General features: G+C 46.7%; 1 protein-coding gene across 7 annotated transcripts in view; it reads left to right on the forward strand.

Moving 5' to 3' along the window:
• Positions 1-17308, forward strand: part of LOC139228803 (alpha-1,3-galactosyltransferase 2-like) — a 79970-nt gene that overhangs the window by 28443 nt on the left and 34219 nt on the right. For 6 of the 7 annotated variants that reach the window (XR_011587624.1, XR_011587625.1, XM_070860188.1 and 3 more), the window contains exon 2: positions 2004-2081. Coding sequence is in view for 3 of the 7 variants with exons in the window: in XM_070860188.1 (XP_070716289.1) it covers positions 2004-2081 (78 nt within the window). In the remaining 4 variants the exon portion in view is untranslated. Of the gene's footprint in view, positions 1-2003; positions 2082-5087; positions 5112-17308 lie in introns of those variants that run through there. The other variant, XM_070860191.1, reaches the window with a different exon arrangement.

Below are 17308 nucleotides of genomic sequence, written 5' to 3' on the forward strand. Positions count from 1 at the left end.
AAGGACAATCATCTTCATCCCAGGACATTGCTGCAGGAGTTTGTCAGGGCAGCATTCTAGGCCCAGTTATCTTCAGCTGCTTCATAAGTGACCTTCCCTGCATAGTAATGTTAGAAATGGGGCTTGTCATGTATGTACATTCTGTTTGTAGCCACCAGATGGTGTCATTGTTGGAGGCCACTGAACACTCTCACGGTGCTGCTTGGATATAAAAGGCCATCCATTTTGAGAGTCAGGCACTTGGGGCCTAAATAAAGCAGAAGCAAGGTTGTACCTTGCTTAGTTAAACAGTACTCCGTTTGAACCTTTATTGCATATATAACAGGGCTGTTCACTGATAATTGCATAGTGTTCCGCTCCATTCACAATTTCTCTAAAATGAAGTAGTCAAAGACATGGATAATACCCATGGAGAGATGTGGCAAGTAGCATTTGCACTATACAAGTGTTGGGCAATAACCATCCCCCTACTTGACATTCAATGGCATTACCATCAAATTCCTAACCAAACCAGCCACATAAATGGCTTGGCTACTAGAGCAGGTCAGAGGCTGGGTATTCTGTGGCGAGTGACGAATTACTCCAATTCTAACACCCCAAAGCCGCCTCTTCACCAACAAGGTACAAGTCAGAAGTGCGAAGGAATATTCTCCATTTGCCTTGATTGGTCCATCCAGGTGAAAGCTGTCCATGTGATCAGTGCCCCATCCACTGGCTTAAACATCCACACCCTTCCTCACCAGCAGCTGCAGTATGTATTATCTACAGGATGCACTGCAGCAGCTTGCCAAGGCTGCTTCGGCAACATCTTCCAAACCCACAACCTCTACCACCTAAAAAGGACAAAGGCAGCAGGTGCATGGGAACACCATTGCCTCCAAGTAAACCTCCCAAATCAGACACCATCCTGACAGACACATTATTGTTCCTTCATCATCGCTGGATCAAAATCCTGTGACCTAACAGCATTGTGGGAGCACAGTCACCATATACTGCAGTGGTTCAAGAAGGTCCACCATCACTGCCTCTAGGGCAACTAGGGATGGGCATAAATTTCACAGCAGAAAGCGCCACATTAAATTGAGAGGCTACTAGATACCTGGAAATTAAAAAAAAAAGAACAATACCAAGTTAGTGCAGTGTTGCTGCTTGAGGTTGGGACTGTGAACTTTAAGCTGCTTTGACATTGTGTGAGATGCACCAGTGCTGCCTGTTCCCCAAAACGCTCAGTAAAAACCAGTCTGCCTAGCAGCCCGTTTTAGCAAGTACTGCCTTGTCGCTGGGCTGTGTGAGATGAGAATGCAATGTAAAAGCAGCTTAACCTCCTGCATCTAACCTATTCTGTAACTAACCTGGGTGCACTTGATGCTGACCGAGTGTCAGAAGTAGAACATGTTCCATTCCCCACCAAACCAGTAACGTCCCTCCCCTTGAACACACAATCCGAAGCTCTGAGGGAACCCATTTCCACACAGACTGGGTTTCCGTCGCACATCTGGCGGAGTTACGTCTGAGGAAATTCCTGCCCGTTAACTCTCCGGGTGCTGTTTCTTCTTCCAGTAGGGGAAAGATTTAAAACCAATGGAGAAGGTGCAGGGATGGATTCACTCGGATGTTACCAGGGATGAGGGGTTTGAATTATGAAAAGACTTGGAACTTTTTGATAAGCCTTCAATATTAAGAGGGTTTCAGCAATGGATTGTTTCCAGTGTTCAGATGGTAATGAAAGGAGAAAAAAATTAAGCGCGCACAAAAATTAAGGGGGAGGAAAAAAAAATGTAATTCTTTACCACGAGTTGTTGAAGCAGAATCTGTAAATTCTTTAAAAGGGAATTGGGTAGTTGCTTACAAAGGAGAATATTGAACGATATGTGGATTTACATTGGATGCCTTGTGGAGAAAAACAGCAATGAAGATTGGATGGACTGAAGGACCCGCTTCTGTGCTGTAACATTCTATAATTCATCTCGATGTCTGACTCTGGTTCTTTGATTTTTATTCAGGTACCTGGTGAAACAGAAATACACCTTGTTACTCGTCACGTTCATCCTCACTTCGGTGGTGAACCCTGTTTTCTTCAGGTAAGGTATTCCTTGAGGTGGCTGTGACAATGAATTGTCTCTGTTGTTGAAGGCAACTTGGTTTTCAGCCTCTCTGGCAGTAGGTCGAGGTGCTGCGCTTGAGTGTCCACATTCCTGGCTCAGTGAAAATCAGCGAGCGTTCCTTTTCCTAATCACACTTCAGTGATGTCTCCTGGTAAGTGCTCGTGTGGATATCCAAGTGATGCTTTCCACAGCCAAATAGGCAGTTAATACTAGTTTGTATGAATAATGGTCAGTCAGGTAAGGGGGCAAATGGTTCTTGGGGCTTGTGGAAATGTACGGCAGCAGTTGAATCTGCTCTGATTTATATTTGGTGAATCCTAAAGTTCTAGTAGCCAGAGATGGATGATGCATTTCCTTTCCCAAATTTGTGGGCTTGGACAAAACACTCAGACCACCTGTGATCAGGAAAATAGCAGGTGCTTGGTACTGCTAAAGTGGCACTGTGGGCATCTAATGACCCAACAGCACCATGCTAATATCACAACTGGAGCTGTTTGACCAGAGTACTGTGATAAAGTGACCGTGTTATGGGAAGTGGGCAGCAAAGTGGAGTTGAGACGGAGATGAGGAGGAATTTTTTCTCTGCGGGTCATGAATCTTTGGAATTCTCTACCCTAGAGAGCTGTGGAGGCTGAGTCATTGAATATATTCAAGACTGAGATAGACAGATTCTTGAGCTATAGAGATGCCGAAGGCTATGAGGAACAGGCAGGAAAGTGGCATGGAGGCCGAGATCAGATCAGCCATGATATTGAATGACGGAGCAGGCTCGAGGGGCCAAACTGCCCACTCTTGCTATTTCTAATGGCTATGATTTGGGGTGTTTTTCAGAAGAACCTCCAGCGCAGTTCAATACCATATATGTGTCACAGACCATTTGCAATGGAAGCAATTATGCATTATTACCATGTTCCTTTGCTACTGATTCTGCCGGTTTATACTGCAGGGTTGATTCCACAGCAATGGATGCGAGAATCATGCATATACACTAGTGTATTTCGGGTATATACATTTACTGTCTGAAATATACATTAACAGCAGCTTAGATCCCTAACACTTGCCTTTCCTAACCTTGAGGTCATTAAACTACCTCCCACATTTGAGCGGGATCCTACAGATTAGGGAGTTGCCAGTCACTGGTTGCATCACTTCATTCCATATGGCCCTGGCTGGATGTGTCACGTAATTGATTCTGAGATCTTCCTGTACAATTGAGGTAAACACTGACTTTGTGATCTCTAAGTGAAACCCTCTCTCTTGTATTTCTTTTGTTTGAGAGAATGTGAGTGGTTCTGAGCGTGATGAATAGGCATAGTCCTGATGTATCTAAACTGTCCTCTCCCAGGGCCCAACTTTGGCCATGACTTGCATCAATTTTTTTGGAGTAAGTTGTTTTTTTTTGGCATAAGTTTAAAAAAAAATTCTATTTTCCCCCCCAAAATTTGCTCCAGAGTAAGTCAGTTAGGTATGGTTTTTTTTTCAAAGAGGGGCGTTCCCAGACACTTACACCAGTTTTGGCCACTTATGCCACTTTGGCCAGCTAAACCTTACTCCAAATCAATTTGGGTCAGCATATGTGGCCAGCTCTGAAAAACCTTGCGGGCAATGAAGAAAAAGCAGCTCACAATTGGGCAAACATTAGGGCAGGGATAGGGGAGGGAAGGGAACTGGCGAGGACCTCAATAACCAAGCACCAAACATTGCAAGGAAAAGCTCAAATAATTAAAATACTAATTAAAAAAAAAAATGGAGTAAATCCTACTACAAGCGACCGGAGAAATGCGAGCAGCTGGCTGCGATATCGTCATGGGGGGGCGGGCGGTGTGTTCTACTCTTTCTCCTTCTTTTTTTTTTTCTTTCTTTTCACCCCCCCCCTCCCCCCAAAATAAACCCACCACCGCTGTGCAAAAAAAACGTTAAACCACAATTTCCTATCTGCAATTGGAAATTACAATCTAACACACGTTCTCTGACTCTGCCTAATTAGATTCATCATCATAGGCAATCCCTCGAAGTGAGGATAACTTGCTTCCACGTCAAAAAGTTCACGGGTGTTTCAATGGAGGACCTAAAATTCCAGGTCCGAACTAAATCTTGAAGGGTGGAAGATTCGTGTGGTGACTGTTGCACACCAGCCACCACACGGGCTTGACGGAGCTAGGACTTGGCCCAGTAGTAAGGATTAACCAAGACAACTGGAGACCAGCTCTGCTGTACGGACCTAGTGCGCGCACACATCGCAGTGTGGGCTGGCCCGTGCTGCCCCTGGGCCCTCGCCTCTCCTGGGCCCCAATCACGTCCCTCTACAATCTCTCGCCGCTCCTTCACCCTGACCTCGCCGCTCCTGCTGTACCTGCCCACGCTCCAATCACCGACCTGGACCTTGGTGACGTCCCTTTTCACTGCCGTTGCTCTCCTGCTCCAGCACGTGCAGCTCTCTGGAGTGGTACACCACCACGCTGCTCCTTCTGCTCCCCGGCCTGCTCCGATGGTGCTCATAACGGACGAATGGGAGTGCAGGCTACATTGGAGCTTGTTGCTTTTTAAAAATACCATAGAAGTCATGGGGGGAAAAACCCTGAACTAAGATTTACAATTGGGTCATTGAGCAAATTTAATAAGGAAATGGCACTAGGGTATTTTGAGTAGCCTTTAAGCCACAAGTGCCAGGCAATGACTATCTCCAAATAAGCGAGAGTCTAATCACTGCCCCTTGACATTCAATGGCATTACCATTGCCGAATCCCCCACCATCAACATCCTTGGGGGCCAGTCACCATTGACCAGAAACTTAAGTGGACCAGCCACATAAATAGAGTTCAATTTGAATACAAGTTTCCTTAATGAATGTGTGCCAGTGTAACTCAGTTATGATTTTTTTTGTTGTCATGTGGGCATAACCTGCCACCCTGGCCAACTCCGATTTGCTCCAATTCTTCTTAGGTCGACGTATGTGGCCGCTGTAGAAAAGCCTTTGGGTGAGTTTTAAAAAAAAAATTGGCACAGGTAAGTAAATCAGAGAAGCGGATGTCCAGACAGCAGAAGGGTGTGGGGGTGGGGGCGCCATTCAGCCAGGGATAGGTGTATGGACTGGCATAGGGGAGGGGAGAGAGAACTTCAGCCTGCATTGTGTCCCTGGGTACCGTGGCAACCCGATATTTTTGGCGCAAATCTTGGGCTCCGCCGCCAAAACTAAATGACAGGCTAGGCAGTGCCAAAATGAAGAATTCAAACGGGAAACTAGGATGATTTTTTTGGGGGCGTATTATGGCCCCCAAAAAATAGGCGTAACTCCAAGTACACCAAAAAAGCAGCTTTGGGAAAAATTGAGCCCATACTGTGGCAACAAGAGCAGGTCAGAGGCTGGATATTCTGTGGGAGTGTGTCTCATCCTGACTCCCCAAAGCTTTCCACCATCTACAAGGCACAAGTCAAGAATGTGATGGAATACTCTCCACTTGTCTGGCTGAGTGTAGTGCCAACAACACTCCAGAAGCTTGACACCATCTGGGGAAAAAGCAGCCCGCTCGATTGGCACCCCATCCACCACCTTCAACATCCACTTCCTCCACCACTAGTGTACCGTGGTTGCAGTGTGTGCCACCTACAAGATGTACTGCAGCAACTCGCCAAGGCTTCTTTGGCAGCACGCGCGACCTCTACCACCTACAAGCACAAAAGTAGCCATCGCATGGGAACATCACCACCTCCAAATCACACAGCATTCTGACTTGGAAGTATATCGCTGTTCCTTCATCACTGGGCCAAAATTCTGGAACTCCCTCCCTAACAGCACTGTGGGAGCACCTTCCCTACGCGGACTGCAGCGGTTCAAGGCTGCTCACCACCACCTTCTCGAGGGCAATTGGGGATGGGCAATAAATGCTGGCTTTGCCAGTGATGCCCACATCCCATGACTGAACAAAGAAAAATATATGATGGAATATAGTTGTGACAGCAAATGGGAGATAACCACACATCTGAGGCACTCTGGGATGATGGAGCCTCTTGACTGTCGGATGACCCCGAGTCGATTGTCTGATTCTGAATAGGCTGTAATGCATTTGGCCATATTATTATTCTATTCTATTGTATGCCTGTCTATGCGGAATTAAGATAACCTGAAGCAAAATTTGTGTATGAGCAAACTTGATGCTAAATAATCAATTCTTCAAACAAATCTGTTTATTGATGTTAATTGTACTTGAGCCGAAGGCACAAATCTCCTCTCCATGGCTAGTGAACAGCAGTCTAGTTTGCCTAGCGGTCAGTAGGGAGGGACCTGAGATGGAGGTTCTTGCTCCCAACCCTATTCGTCACACTTAACGCCCACTCCCACTAAACATCGCTCCCTGTGCCTAATCTCCATAAGAAACATTTATATTCTCGAAGTTTTCTCCTTGTGTGTACTGGAGTCATGTCTATCACCATATTTTCCAGGCCTGCCAGTGTAGTATGCCAATTGGTGCTGACACTTGCACCTTTGTCCCACCCCACCATATTCCAAAGTGCTGAGAAGCCCGCAATTTTGGGACCATAGGATGGGCAAAAGCCCTCTTCCATCCTGCCACACTTCTAGCATTGGATCAGGAGATCTCAACCTGACATTCTCCCTGTATTTAGGGAATTATTTTCAGTCATTTTTAGTTGACATTATCTGCCAAAAGGATGGTAAAAGCTTCTGTCACAGTACAGTGTATGATGCCCACAGTCACACTGATGGTGAGGATGCCTTGACTAATTTGATAGCAACTAAAGGCTACTTCAATGGGATGTCATAGAAACATAGAAAATGGGAGTAGGCCATTCTGCACTTCGAGCCTGCACCACCATTTATGGCTGATCATGCAACTTCAGTACCCCATTCCTGCTTTCTCTCTATACCCCTTGATCCCTTTAGCCGTAAGGGCCACACATAGCTCCCTTTTGAATATATCTAACGAACTGGCCTCAACAACTTTCTGTGGTAAAGAATTCCACAGGTTCATAATTCATTGCGAATGCAGGCTGGCATTCATGTTCTGAGATTATATGTACTATAAACGTCTGTTCTGTTCATATCATAGTCCAAATGGGACCTCCCTAAATTATTAACCTGTTGTGAATTGAATAATGGGGGTTTTGAGCAAGTAGATGTGAAAACGGATTTTATTTGTACAGGGCGTTCTGGCATTTTATCAGATAGGGGATGGACTATAAAGGCTGCCTTGTTCGCAATGCCCAAAAGACAAAAACAAATGTTTTATTTTTTTTTAAATTAAATTAAAAAGCAAATCGAATAAGCATCAAACCTTTTAAGTTGGGTAGTAAATGGATGCTTTCACTTAATTTCTACCTGCTCATTGTTCAACTCAATGCCCATAACAGCTAATTGTTTGGATTGCATTGTAAAGGCAGAAAAGTGAATATATGGGGAGTTGTTTTATTGTCTGTCCTTTCTTTCCTGAGGGTGCTGACTCTCTCTGGGGTGCAGTCCCTCTTTCCTGAGTGTGCTGACACTGGGGTACAGTCCCATGGTAATTGGTAGCTCGGTCTAGTTACACTGCGTCTACAGCACAACAGACCATTTGGCCCAACTTGTCTATGCCAGCCTTTATATTCCACGTGAGCCTCCTCCCACCCTTCATCTCAGCCTATCGGCCTACCCTTCTATTCCTTTCTCACTCGCAATTATCTAGCTTACCGATAAATGCATCTATGCTATTCACCTCAACTACTCCTTGTGTTGCGAGTTCAACATTCTCACCACTCTTCACTATCTCCTGAATTTCTTACTGGATTTATTCGTAACTATATTTTATATTTTTGACCACTGGTTTTGGTCTCCCACAAATGGAAATGTTTTCTCTACTTCTATCCTATCAAACCCTCTTTATTTTAAAGACCTCGATCGGGTCACCCCTCAGCCCTGTCCTTTCGAGATAGCAGTTAACGGATACGATGTGATTAGCATCACGGAGACATGGCTCCAGGGTGACCAAGGCTGGGAACTTAACATCCAAGAGTATTCAGCATTTAGGAAGGATAGACAAAAAGGAAAAGGAGGTGGGGAGGCATTGCTGGTTAAAGAAGAAATCAATGCAATTGTAAGGAAGGACATTGGCCTGGATGATGTGGAATCGGTATGGGTGGAGCTGCGGAATTCCAAAGGGCAGAAAACGTTAGTGGGAGTTGTGTACAGACCACCAAATAGTAGTAGTGAGGTTGGGGACAGCATCAAACAAGAAATAAGGGATGTATGCAATAAAGGTACAGCAGTAATCATGGGTAACTTTAATCTATATATTGATTGGGCTAACTGAACTGATAGCAATGCAGTGGATGAGGTTTTCCGGGAGTGTATTAGGGATGGTTTTCAAGACCAATATGTCGAGGAACCAACCAGGGAGCTGGCCATCCTAGACTGGGTGATGTGTAATGAGAAGGGACTAATTAGCAATCTTGTGCGAGGCCCCTTGGGGAAAAGTGACCATAATATGGTAGAATTCCTTATTAAGATGGAGAGTGACACAGTTAATTCAAAAACTAGGGTCCTGAACTTGAGGTATGAGGTGTGAATTGGCTAGAATAGACTGGCAAAGGATACTCAAAGGGTTGACGGTGGATAAGCAATGGCAGACATTTAAAGATCACATGGATGAACTTCAGCAATTGTTCATTCCTGTCTGGAGTAAAAATAAAACTGGGAAGGTGGCTCAACCATGGCTAACAAGGGAAATTAAGGATAGTGTTAAAGCCAAGGAAGAGGCATATAAATTGGCTAGAAAAAGCAACAAACCTGAGGACTGGGAGAAGTTTAGAATTCAACAGAGGAGGACTAAGGGTTTAATTAGGAGGGGGAAAATAGAGTATGAGAGAAAACTTGCAGGGAATATAAAAACTGACTGCAAAAGCTTCTATAAATATGTGAAGAGAAAAAGATTAGTGAAGACAAATGTAGGTCCCTTGCAGTCGGATTCAGGTGAATTTATAATGGGGAACAAAGAAATGGCAGACGAATTGAACCAATACTTTGGTTCTGTCTTCACGAAGGAAGATACAAATAACCTTCCGAAGGTACTAGAACAGTGGGTCCAGTGAGAAGGAGGAACTGAACTTATTAGGCGGGAAATTGTGTTGGGGAAATTGATGGGATTGAAGTCCAATAAATCCCCGGGGCCTGATAGTCTGCATCCTAGAGTACTCAAGGAAGTGGTCCGAGAAATAGTGGATGCATTGGTGATCATTTTCCAACAGTCTATCAACTCTGGATCAGTTCCTATGGACTGGAGGGTAGCTAATGTAACACTTTTTTTTTTTAAAAAGGAGCGAGAGAGAAAATGGGTAATTATAGACTGGTTAGCCTGACATCAGTAGTGGGGAAAATGTTGGAATCAATTATTAAGGATGAAATAGCAGCGCATTTGGAAAGCAGTGACAGGATCGGACCAAGTCAGCATGGATTTATGAAAGGGAAATAATGCTTGACTATTCTGGAATTTTTTTGAGGCTGTAACTAGCAGTGGACAAGGGAGAACCAGTGGATGTGGTGTATTTGGACTTTCAAAAGGCTTTTGACAAGGTCCCGCACAAGAGATTAGTGTGCAAAATCAAAGCACATGGTATTGGGGGTAATATACAGACGTGGATAGAGAACTGGTTGGCAGACAGGAAGCAGAGAGTGGGGATAAACGGGTTCTTTTCAGAATGGCAGGCAGTGATGAGTGGAGTGCCACAGGGCTCAGTGCTAGGACCCCAGCTCTTTACAATGTACATTAACGATTTAGTTGAAGGAATAGAGTGTAATATCTCCAAGTTTGTGGATGACACTAAACTGGGTGGTGGTGTGAGCTGTGAGGAGGGTGCTAAGAGGCTGCAGGGTGACTTGGACAGGTTAGGTGAGTGGGCAAATACATGGCAGATGCAGTATCATGTGGATAAATGTGGGTTATCCATTTTGGGGGCAAAAACACAAAGGCAGAATATTATCTGAATGGTGGCAGACTAGGAAAAGGGGAGGTGCAACGAGACCTGAGTGTCATGGTTCATCAGTCACTGAAAGTGGACAGGCAGGTACAGCAAGCGGTAAAGAAGGTAAATGGTATGTTGGTCTTCATAGCTAGTGGATTTGAATATAGAAGCAGGGAGGTGTTAATGCAACTGTACAGGGCCTTAGTGAGGCCTCACCTGGAATATTGTGTTCAGTTTTGGTCTCCTAGTCTGAGGAAGGACGTTCTTGCTAATGAGGGAGTGCAGCGAAGGTTCACCAGACTGATTCCAGGGATGGCTGGGCTGTCATATGAGGAGAGACTGGATCAACTGGGCCTTTATTCACTGGAGTTTAGAAGGATGAGAGGGGATCTCAGAAACGTATAAGATTCTGACGGGACTGGACAGGATAGATGCAGGAAAAATGTTCCCGATGTTGGAAGTCGAGAACCAGGGGACATAGTCTTGGGATAAGGGGTAGGCCATTTAAGATTGAGATGAGGAGAAACTTCTTCACTCAGAGAGTTGTTAACCTGTGGAATTCCCTGCCGCAGAGAGTTGTTGATGCCAGTTCACTGGAAATATTCAAAAGGGAGTTAGATATGGCTCTTATGGTTAATGGGATCAAGGGGTATGGAGAGAAAGCAGGAAAGGGGTACTGAGGGAATGATCAGCCATGATATTGAATGGCGCAGCAGGCTTGAAGGGCTGAATGGCCTACTCCTGCACCTATTTTCTATGTTTCTAGAGAAAAGAGCCCCAGCCTGTGCTGTCTTGTGATGGGTATAACTTCAGTTATAGTATCATTCTTGTGAATCTTTTTTGCCCTTTGCCAATGCCTCTTTTTTTTATACTATGGAGATCGATGGGACGAAATTGCCTCATGCTGGGTTTAGAGTGCATAATTTGAATTAAAAGAAAGTTTGGCGCCCGGAGATCGGGGCCGCCAAATCATGCGGAATTGGGGTCTTGGAGAAAAAGTGTGTGCCGGGCACGGGCACGACTATTGTTGTGGCGCAGAGCACATAGTGTGACGCAGCATGTTAAAGCTGCGCTAACCTGTCACAGCGTCCTCCCCTTATTTTATAGGAGAGGGCCATTGCGAACTCTGCAGCCTCTTTAGTGGCGCCCACTGGGCCACCAGGGAGGGTGTTGGCTTGGCCAGTGGGCGGGCACTTTGGGGAGGGGGGGATGCCAGGCTGCATTTTGGCAGCTGCCATTGTTGCCGACACAAAAGATAGTGGCAGGAGGGGCGCTCCAGCTACCACCGCATCTCGCCAGGGGGGGGTGCACACTCTGGCTGCTGCGCCCGGCCGAAAACCCTTTAGCGCCCCTGTTAATGACTTCCGGAGGCACTAACAAACCTTTCTAGGAGGGGCAATTTCGGCCCTCAGAGCTCTGCACAGTACTGCAAGTCTAACGAAGATTCTATACAAGTTTAACATAACTTCGGATTTTCAATTCTATCCCTCTAAAAATGAACCCAAGTGGTGGGTTTGCTTTTTTTATAGCCTCCTCCTGCCTTGCTGTTTTTAGTGATCTGTATCAGTACCCCTGGATCAACTTGCTCCTCTACCCTATTTTAGACTCTACCCCAGCCGTATGCGGCCTCCTTATTCTTCCTCCAAAATGCACCACGTCACACATCTACATTGAAATTCATTTGCTAGTTATACATCCATTCTGAAAGTCTATTAATATACTCTTGTATTTTGTCACTTCTTTCGTAGTAACTGCACCTGTAAATTTTGAAAGTGTACTATCGATTCTCAAGTCCAAATTGTCAAATGTAAATTGTGAATAATGGTCCCAGTGCTGATTCCTGTGGAATACTACTTTCCACCTTTTGCCAATTGCAGTAGCTACCCTTAACCCCTACTTTGTAAGCAGCTTGCTAGCTGCTTGACTCCACAATCTCTGACATTTGTCATGAGTCCACTAGGCAATGCCTTTTGAAAATCCATATCTATTACATCGACATCATTACGCTTATCTACACTTTGTTACTTCAAAGGAGTTCAATGAGGTTGGCCAAGCATGACCTTCCCGCTTGAAATCTGTGCTGACTACTCCTTTTTATTATTTTTTTACCCCTAGTTTTGTAGGTCTGTCTTGAGCATTGATTGGACAACTTACACTGAAGTGATGGAGTGTGGTCCTTTTAAAAGATGTGGGCAGTGAGACCACATGGAAAAATAGCTGAGTAATCCTTACAAAATCATGGAAGAATTATGTTGCTATTTGCTGTACAAATGCAAACAGATGTCTGGTTATATTGTGGTATAAAGTTCAGTTCCAGTACTGCCTTCTGGCACAGTAGTGCTGGGTTCTGAATAATCCCCCAAAGTCTGCCTCATCTATATTTCATTTGAATATAAATGTAATGTAAAAATTATTCCTTAAGTGGATGAAGGGAGGGGACATTACTGGGTTCTTTACTTCTGCAACAAGTTTGGGTCAACTGCCTTTCCTGCCAGTAGAATCTGCTGATCTGATCTTGTGGAAAGTTTATATAAAAAAAAATCATAAGCAGCATTACCGGCCATTTCAATGGGATGTCATTGCAAATGCAGATTGGTTGGTGGAAAGAATGGCAGTTATAATCCATAAAGTTACAAGAGCCATAAATATCGGTATTGTGTTCCTATCCTAATCCAAATGGGACCCCCTAAATTATTAAAACATTCTCCTTTTGAATTAAAACAGTTGAATACTGGGGGTTATGAGTAAATAGTTGTGGAAACCTTGGATTTTATTTGATAACCATAAAATGCATGTACGGGGCATTCATTCAATCAGATAAGGCATGAATAACACAGGTGGCTTTGTTAGCATTGCCCGCTGGTCCAGAACATAGGTTTGACATTTATGCTTTTTAAAAAAAACACAAGTCAGGTGATAAATGAATGAGTTTATTTCCTTTCTGCCTGCTCACTGCTCCACCCACAATGCCCCACCTGCTAATTGCTTGGATTATATTGTTAAAGAATAACAACTGAGCAGATGGAGAATTTTTTGTTTTTGTCCGTGTCCTTTCTTTCCTGAGGGTGCTTGATGGCCTTTATTGCAAGGCGGGTGCAGTATAAAAGTAGGGAAGTCCTACAACTGTACAGGGCGTTGGTGAGACCACACCTGGAGTACTGCGTGCAGTTTTGGTTGCCTTATTTAAGGCGGGGATATGCGTGCATTGGAGGCAGTTCAGAGAAAGTTCATGAGGTTGATTCCTGGGATGAAGGGGTTGTCTTGAAAAGTTGGGCCTATACTCCTTGGAGTTTAGAAGAATGAGGTGATCTTGCTGAAACGTACAAGATTCTGATGGGGTTTGATAGGGTCAATGCAGAGAGGATGTTTCCCCTCGTGGGAGAATCTAGAACTAGGGGGCATAGTTTCAGAATAAGGGGTCGCCCATTTAAGACTGAGATGAGGAGGAATTTCTTCTCTGGGTCTTGAATCTTTTGGAATTCTCTACCGTGGAGAGCTATGGAGGCTGGGTCATTGAATATATTCAACACTGAGATACAGACTCTTGAGCTATGGAGGAGTCGGGTTATGGGGAACGGGCAGGAAAGTGGAAATGGTGGAGCAGGCTCGCGGGGCTGTATGGCCTACTCCTGCTCCTATTATGTTTTTGTGACTTACTGGGATACATTCCTTTGGGAATTGGTAGCTCGGTCTACTTACTTTGCATCTATAGCATCGAAACAGACCAGTTGACCCAACTGGTCTATGCTGCCGTTTATACTCCACGTGTACCTCCCACCCTCCTTCATCTAACTATCGGCCTACCCTTTTATTCCTTTCTCCCTCATGTAATTATCCAGCTTACCCTTCTTCTTTTGTATGGTAGTAACAAATCAAATCTCTCAGTCCGATATCCAAACCAAAGCTTCCGGTGTAACAGTGAGGATATCTTGCAGGCTGCCTGCAAATTTCCTCTGAAGGCAGTCATAGGGGCCAAAATTGCTCCGTGCTTGGTTTGGGGCGGCCAAATCAACATCGATATTTTTTTGTGCACCCGCAATGAATTGGCCTCTTTAAAGGGAAAAAAAAAACCTGCTGCCTACGGTAACTGCATTGCGGCGCTCATGGTGTGAGACACTCAGTGCCGCGGCATGCAGCCTGGCACATAAGATGGCGGCCGCAGCGGTGCACCTCCCCTTTAAGGATGGTTGGGGTGCCGCAGCTTCTCTCGTTGAGAAAGCTGTCGGTGGCATTGCCCTGCGCCGACCTTGCTCCAGTGGGGCAATTTCCCCCACGGGGCGATAAGGGGCCGGCGTAATGTGCGCGCGCGCGAGCCACTGTGCTAATTGCGGGATGCGGTGCTAAGTATCTCTTGCCCAAAACCTTCAATCTGTGTCCCCTAGTCCTTGTACCATCAGCTCATGGGAACAGCTTTTCTTTGTCTACCTTATCTAAACCTGTCAATCTTGTACACCTCCCTCAAACCTCCCCTCAACCTCCTTTTCTCCAAGGAGAACAACTCCAGCTTTTCCAACCTAACCATGTAGCTTGAATCCCTCATCCCTGGAACCATTCTGGCAAATCTCCTCTGCACCCGCTCGAGGACCTTCACATCCTTCCTAAAGTGTGATGACCAGAATTGGACACAATACTCCAGTTGTGGCCTAACCAGAGCTTTATAAAGGTTCAGCGTAACTTCCCTGCTTTTGTACTCAATACCTCCTATTTATGAAGCCCAATATCCCATATGCTTTGCTATTATCTTGTGTGTTGCCATCTTCAAAGATCTGCACACATTGACCCTCTGTCCCTTCGAACAGTGCCATTGAGTCTATATTGTCTCCCCCTTATCCCTTCTGCCAAAATGCATCACCTCCCACTTCTCTGTACTAAATTCCACTTGTCTATGCCCATTCTGCCAGCCTATCTGTGTCCTGTTGTAGTCGATTGGTATCGTATCCAAGCTGACATGGACCCATGAGCCTCAATTTTGTTAACCAGCCTTTTATGTGTCACCTTTGTCAAACACCTTCCTGAAATCCCATACAGACACCATTCACTGCATTTCCTTCATCAAAAAATTCAATTAGATTAGTCAAACACGATCTGCCTTTTACAAATCTGTGCTGGCTCTCCTTAATTAATTTAAACCTCTCCGGTGCCTGTTACTTTTTTCCCTGATTTATTGTTTCTAAAACCTTACCCACTACTGATAAACTGACTTACTCGAATGTCCTTGTATCCTTTATTGAACAAGGGTGTCACTTTTGCCATGTTCTAATGCTCTGGCACCTCCCCTGCCTCTCTGGAAGATTATGGCAAGCCCTCCTGCTATCTCCACTTCCCTTAGCAACCTGGGGCAAACCATCCGGACCAAGTGACTTATCCACGCTAAGCATAGCCAGCCTTTTCAGTACATCTTGCCTATCTATTTTTACCTCTACCATCTCCACTTCCACAGATATTTTGTCAGTATCCTCTTCCTCAGTAAACACTGATACAAAGTACTCATTAAGTATTCCAGCCTTGCCCTGCACCTCGAAGCATATACAGGCTGTTCCGGATTCTGCGTTTTTTTTTACTTTGGAGCGTCTTTCTGGCATAACGAATCTGGAAACACTCGAGCCCAGGTTTGGGTATTTCTGGATTTCGGAAGCTGGGGGTGGGGGGGAAGGTGCTCGCCGAGGAGCTCGTCGGGCAGAGCCCCGAGGTGAAGCGAGGCCTGAGGTTGGCAGCAGCGAGACCTCGGTCAGTGGGTCTGGATTCCGGAACTCTGGATTTTGGACGCTGCACCTGTGTCACCACCTTGGTACCTAATAGGCCCCACCCCACCTCTTGCTACCAGCTTACTATTTACATGGTAAAAGATTTTTAGTTTCCTTTTTATGTTAACTGCCATTCTAGTCTTATGTTCAAGGATGTGCTCCAGGGTCTGATTAGAAGCTCCACAGTTGCATGATGCTTTAATCTTCCACCTATGTAGAAGGTGGCAGCATCTACCAAGATCGGTTGCGAGATCTCCCTTAAATGCATCTATGGTATTTGTGCCTCTTACTCCTTGAGTAGTGAGTTCCACATTCTTGCCATTCTCTGAATAAAGAACTTTTCCTGAATTTCCTGCTGGATTTATTAGTGACTATTGGCCCAAGTTTCCACACGCGCCTAGAATGGCGCAGTCCCGACCTGGGCGCCATTTTTCACGCCACAAAGTGCGCCTAAAAAAATCCTCGGGATTCTCCACCTACCTGCAGGTCCTCTGGCCCTCGGCGCAGCCAGCACGAGCTGTGGGGGGGCGGAGCCAGGTCCCTGCACTGAAAACAGTGCCAGGACCTCTGCACATGCGCGCTACAGTGGGCACGCAAGTGCAGTAGCTCCAGGCGCCGAACTGTGTGGGAGGGGCCCGAAGCATGCAGCCCTAGCCCTGGCTGAATGGCTTCACTGGGGCTGCGTGAATAAGGCTCCTCCCACGGCCAGCTCCTGCTCCCCGCCCCCGACCAGACCCGACACCCGCTCCCCACCCCCAGCCTCCAGACCAGACCCGACACCCGCTTTCCCCCGACCCGACCCACGCTCCTGTTCCCGCTCCCCGACTGGACCCGACCCGACCCGCGCTCTTGTTCCCGCTCCGCCCCCGACTAGATCCGACCCGCCCCGCGATCCTGTTCCCGCTCCCCGCCCCCCGACTGGACCCGACCTGCGCTCCCGCCCCCCCGACCCGACTCCCGCTTCCGGACTGGATCCGACCTGCCCTTCCCCTCCCTCCCTCCCCCCTCTCTCTTTCTCTCTCTCTCCCACCCCCCCCTCCTCTCTCCCACCCCCCCCCCCCCCCCCCCCCCTCTCCCTCCCTCCTCCCCCCCCTCTCTCTCCCTCCTCCCCCCCCTCTCTCTCCCTCCTCCCCCCCTCTCTCTCCCCCCTCCCCCCCTCTCTCTCCCTCCTCCTCCCCCCCCTCTCTCCCTCCTCCCCCCCTCTCTCTCCCTCCTCCCCCCCTCTCTCTCCCTCCTCCCCCCCTCTCTCTCCCTCCTCCCCCCCTCTCTCTCCCTCCTCCCCCCCTCTCTCTCCCTCCTCCCCCCCCTCTCTCTCCCTCCTCCCCCCCTCTCTCTCCCTCCTCCCCCCCCTCTCTCTCCCTCCTCCCCCCCTCTCTCTCCCTCCTCCCCCCCTCTCTCTCCCTCCTCCCCCCCTCTCTCTCCCTCCTCCCCCCCTCTCTCTCCCTCCTCCCCCCCCTCTCTCTCCCTCCTCCCCCCCCTCTCTCTCTCCTCCTCCTCCCCCCTCTCTCT

The sequence above is a fragment of the Pristiophorus japonicus genome, chromosome 18 (assembly GCF_044704955.1).
Source record: "Pristiophorus japonicus isolate sPriJap1 chromosome 18, sPriJap1.hap1, whole genome shotgun sequence".
In the NCBI taxonomy this organism is placed as follows: domain Eukaryota; kingdom Metazoa; phylum Chordata; class Chondrichthyes; family Pristiophoridae; genus Pristiophorus; species Pristiophorus japonicus.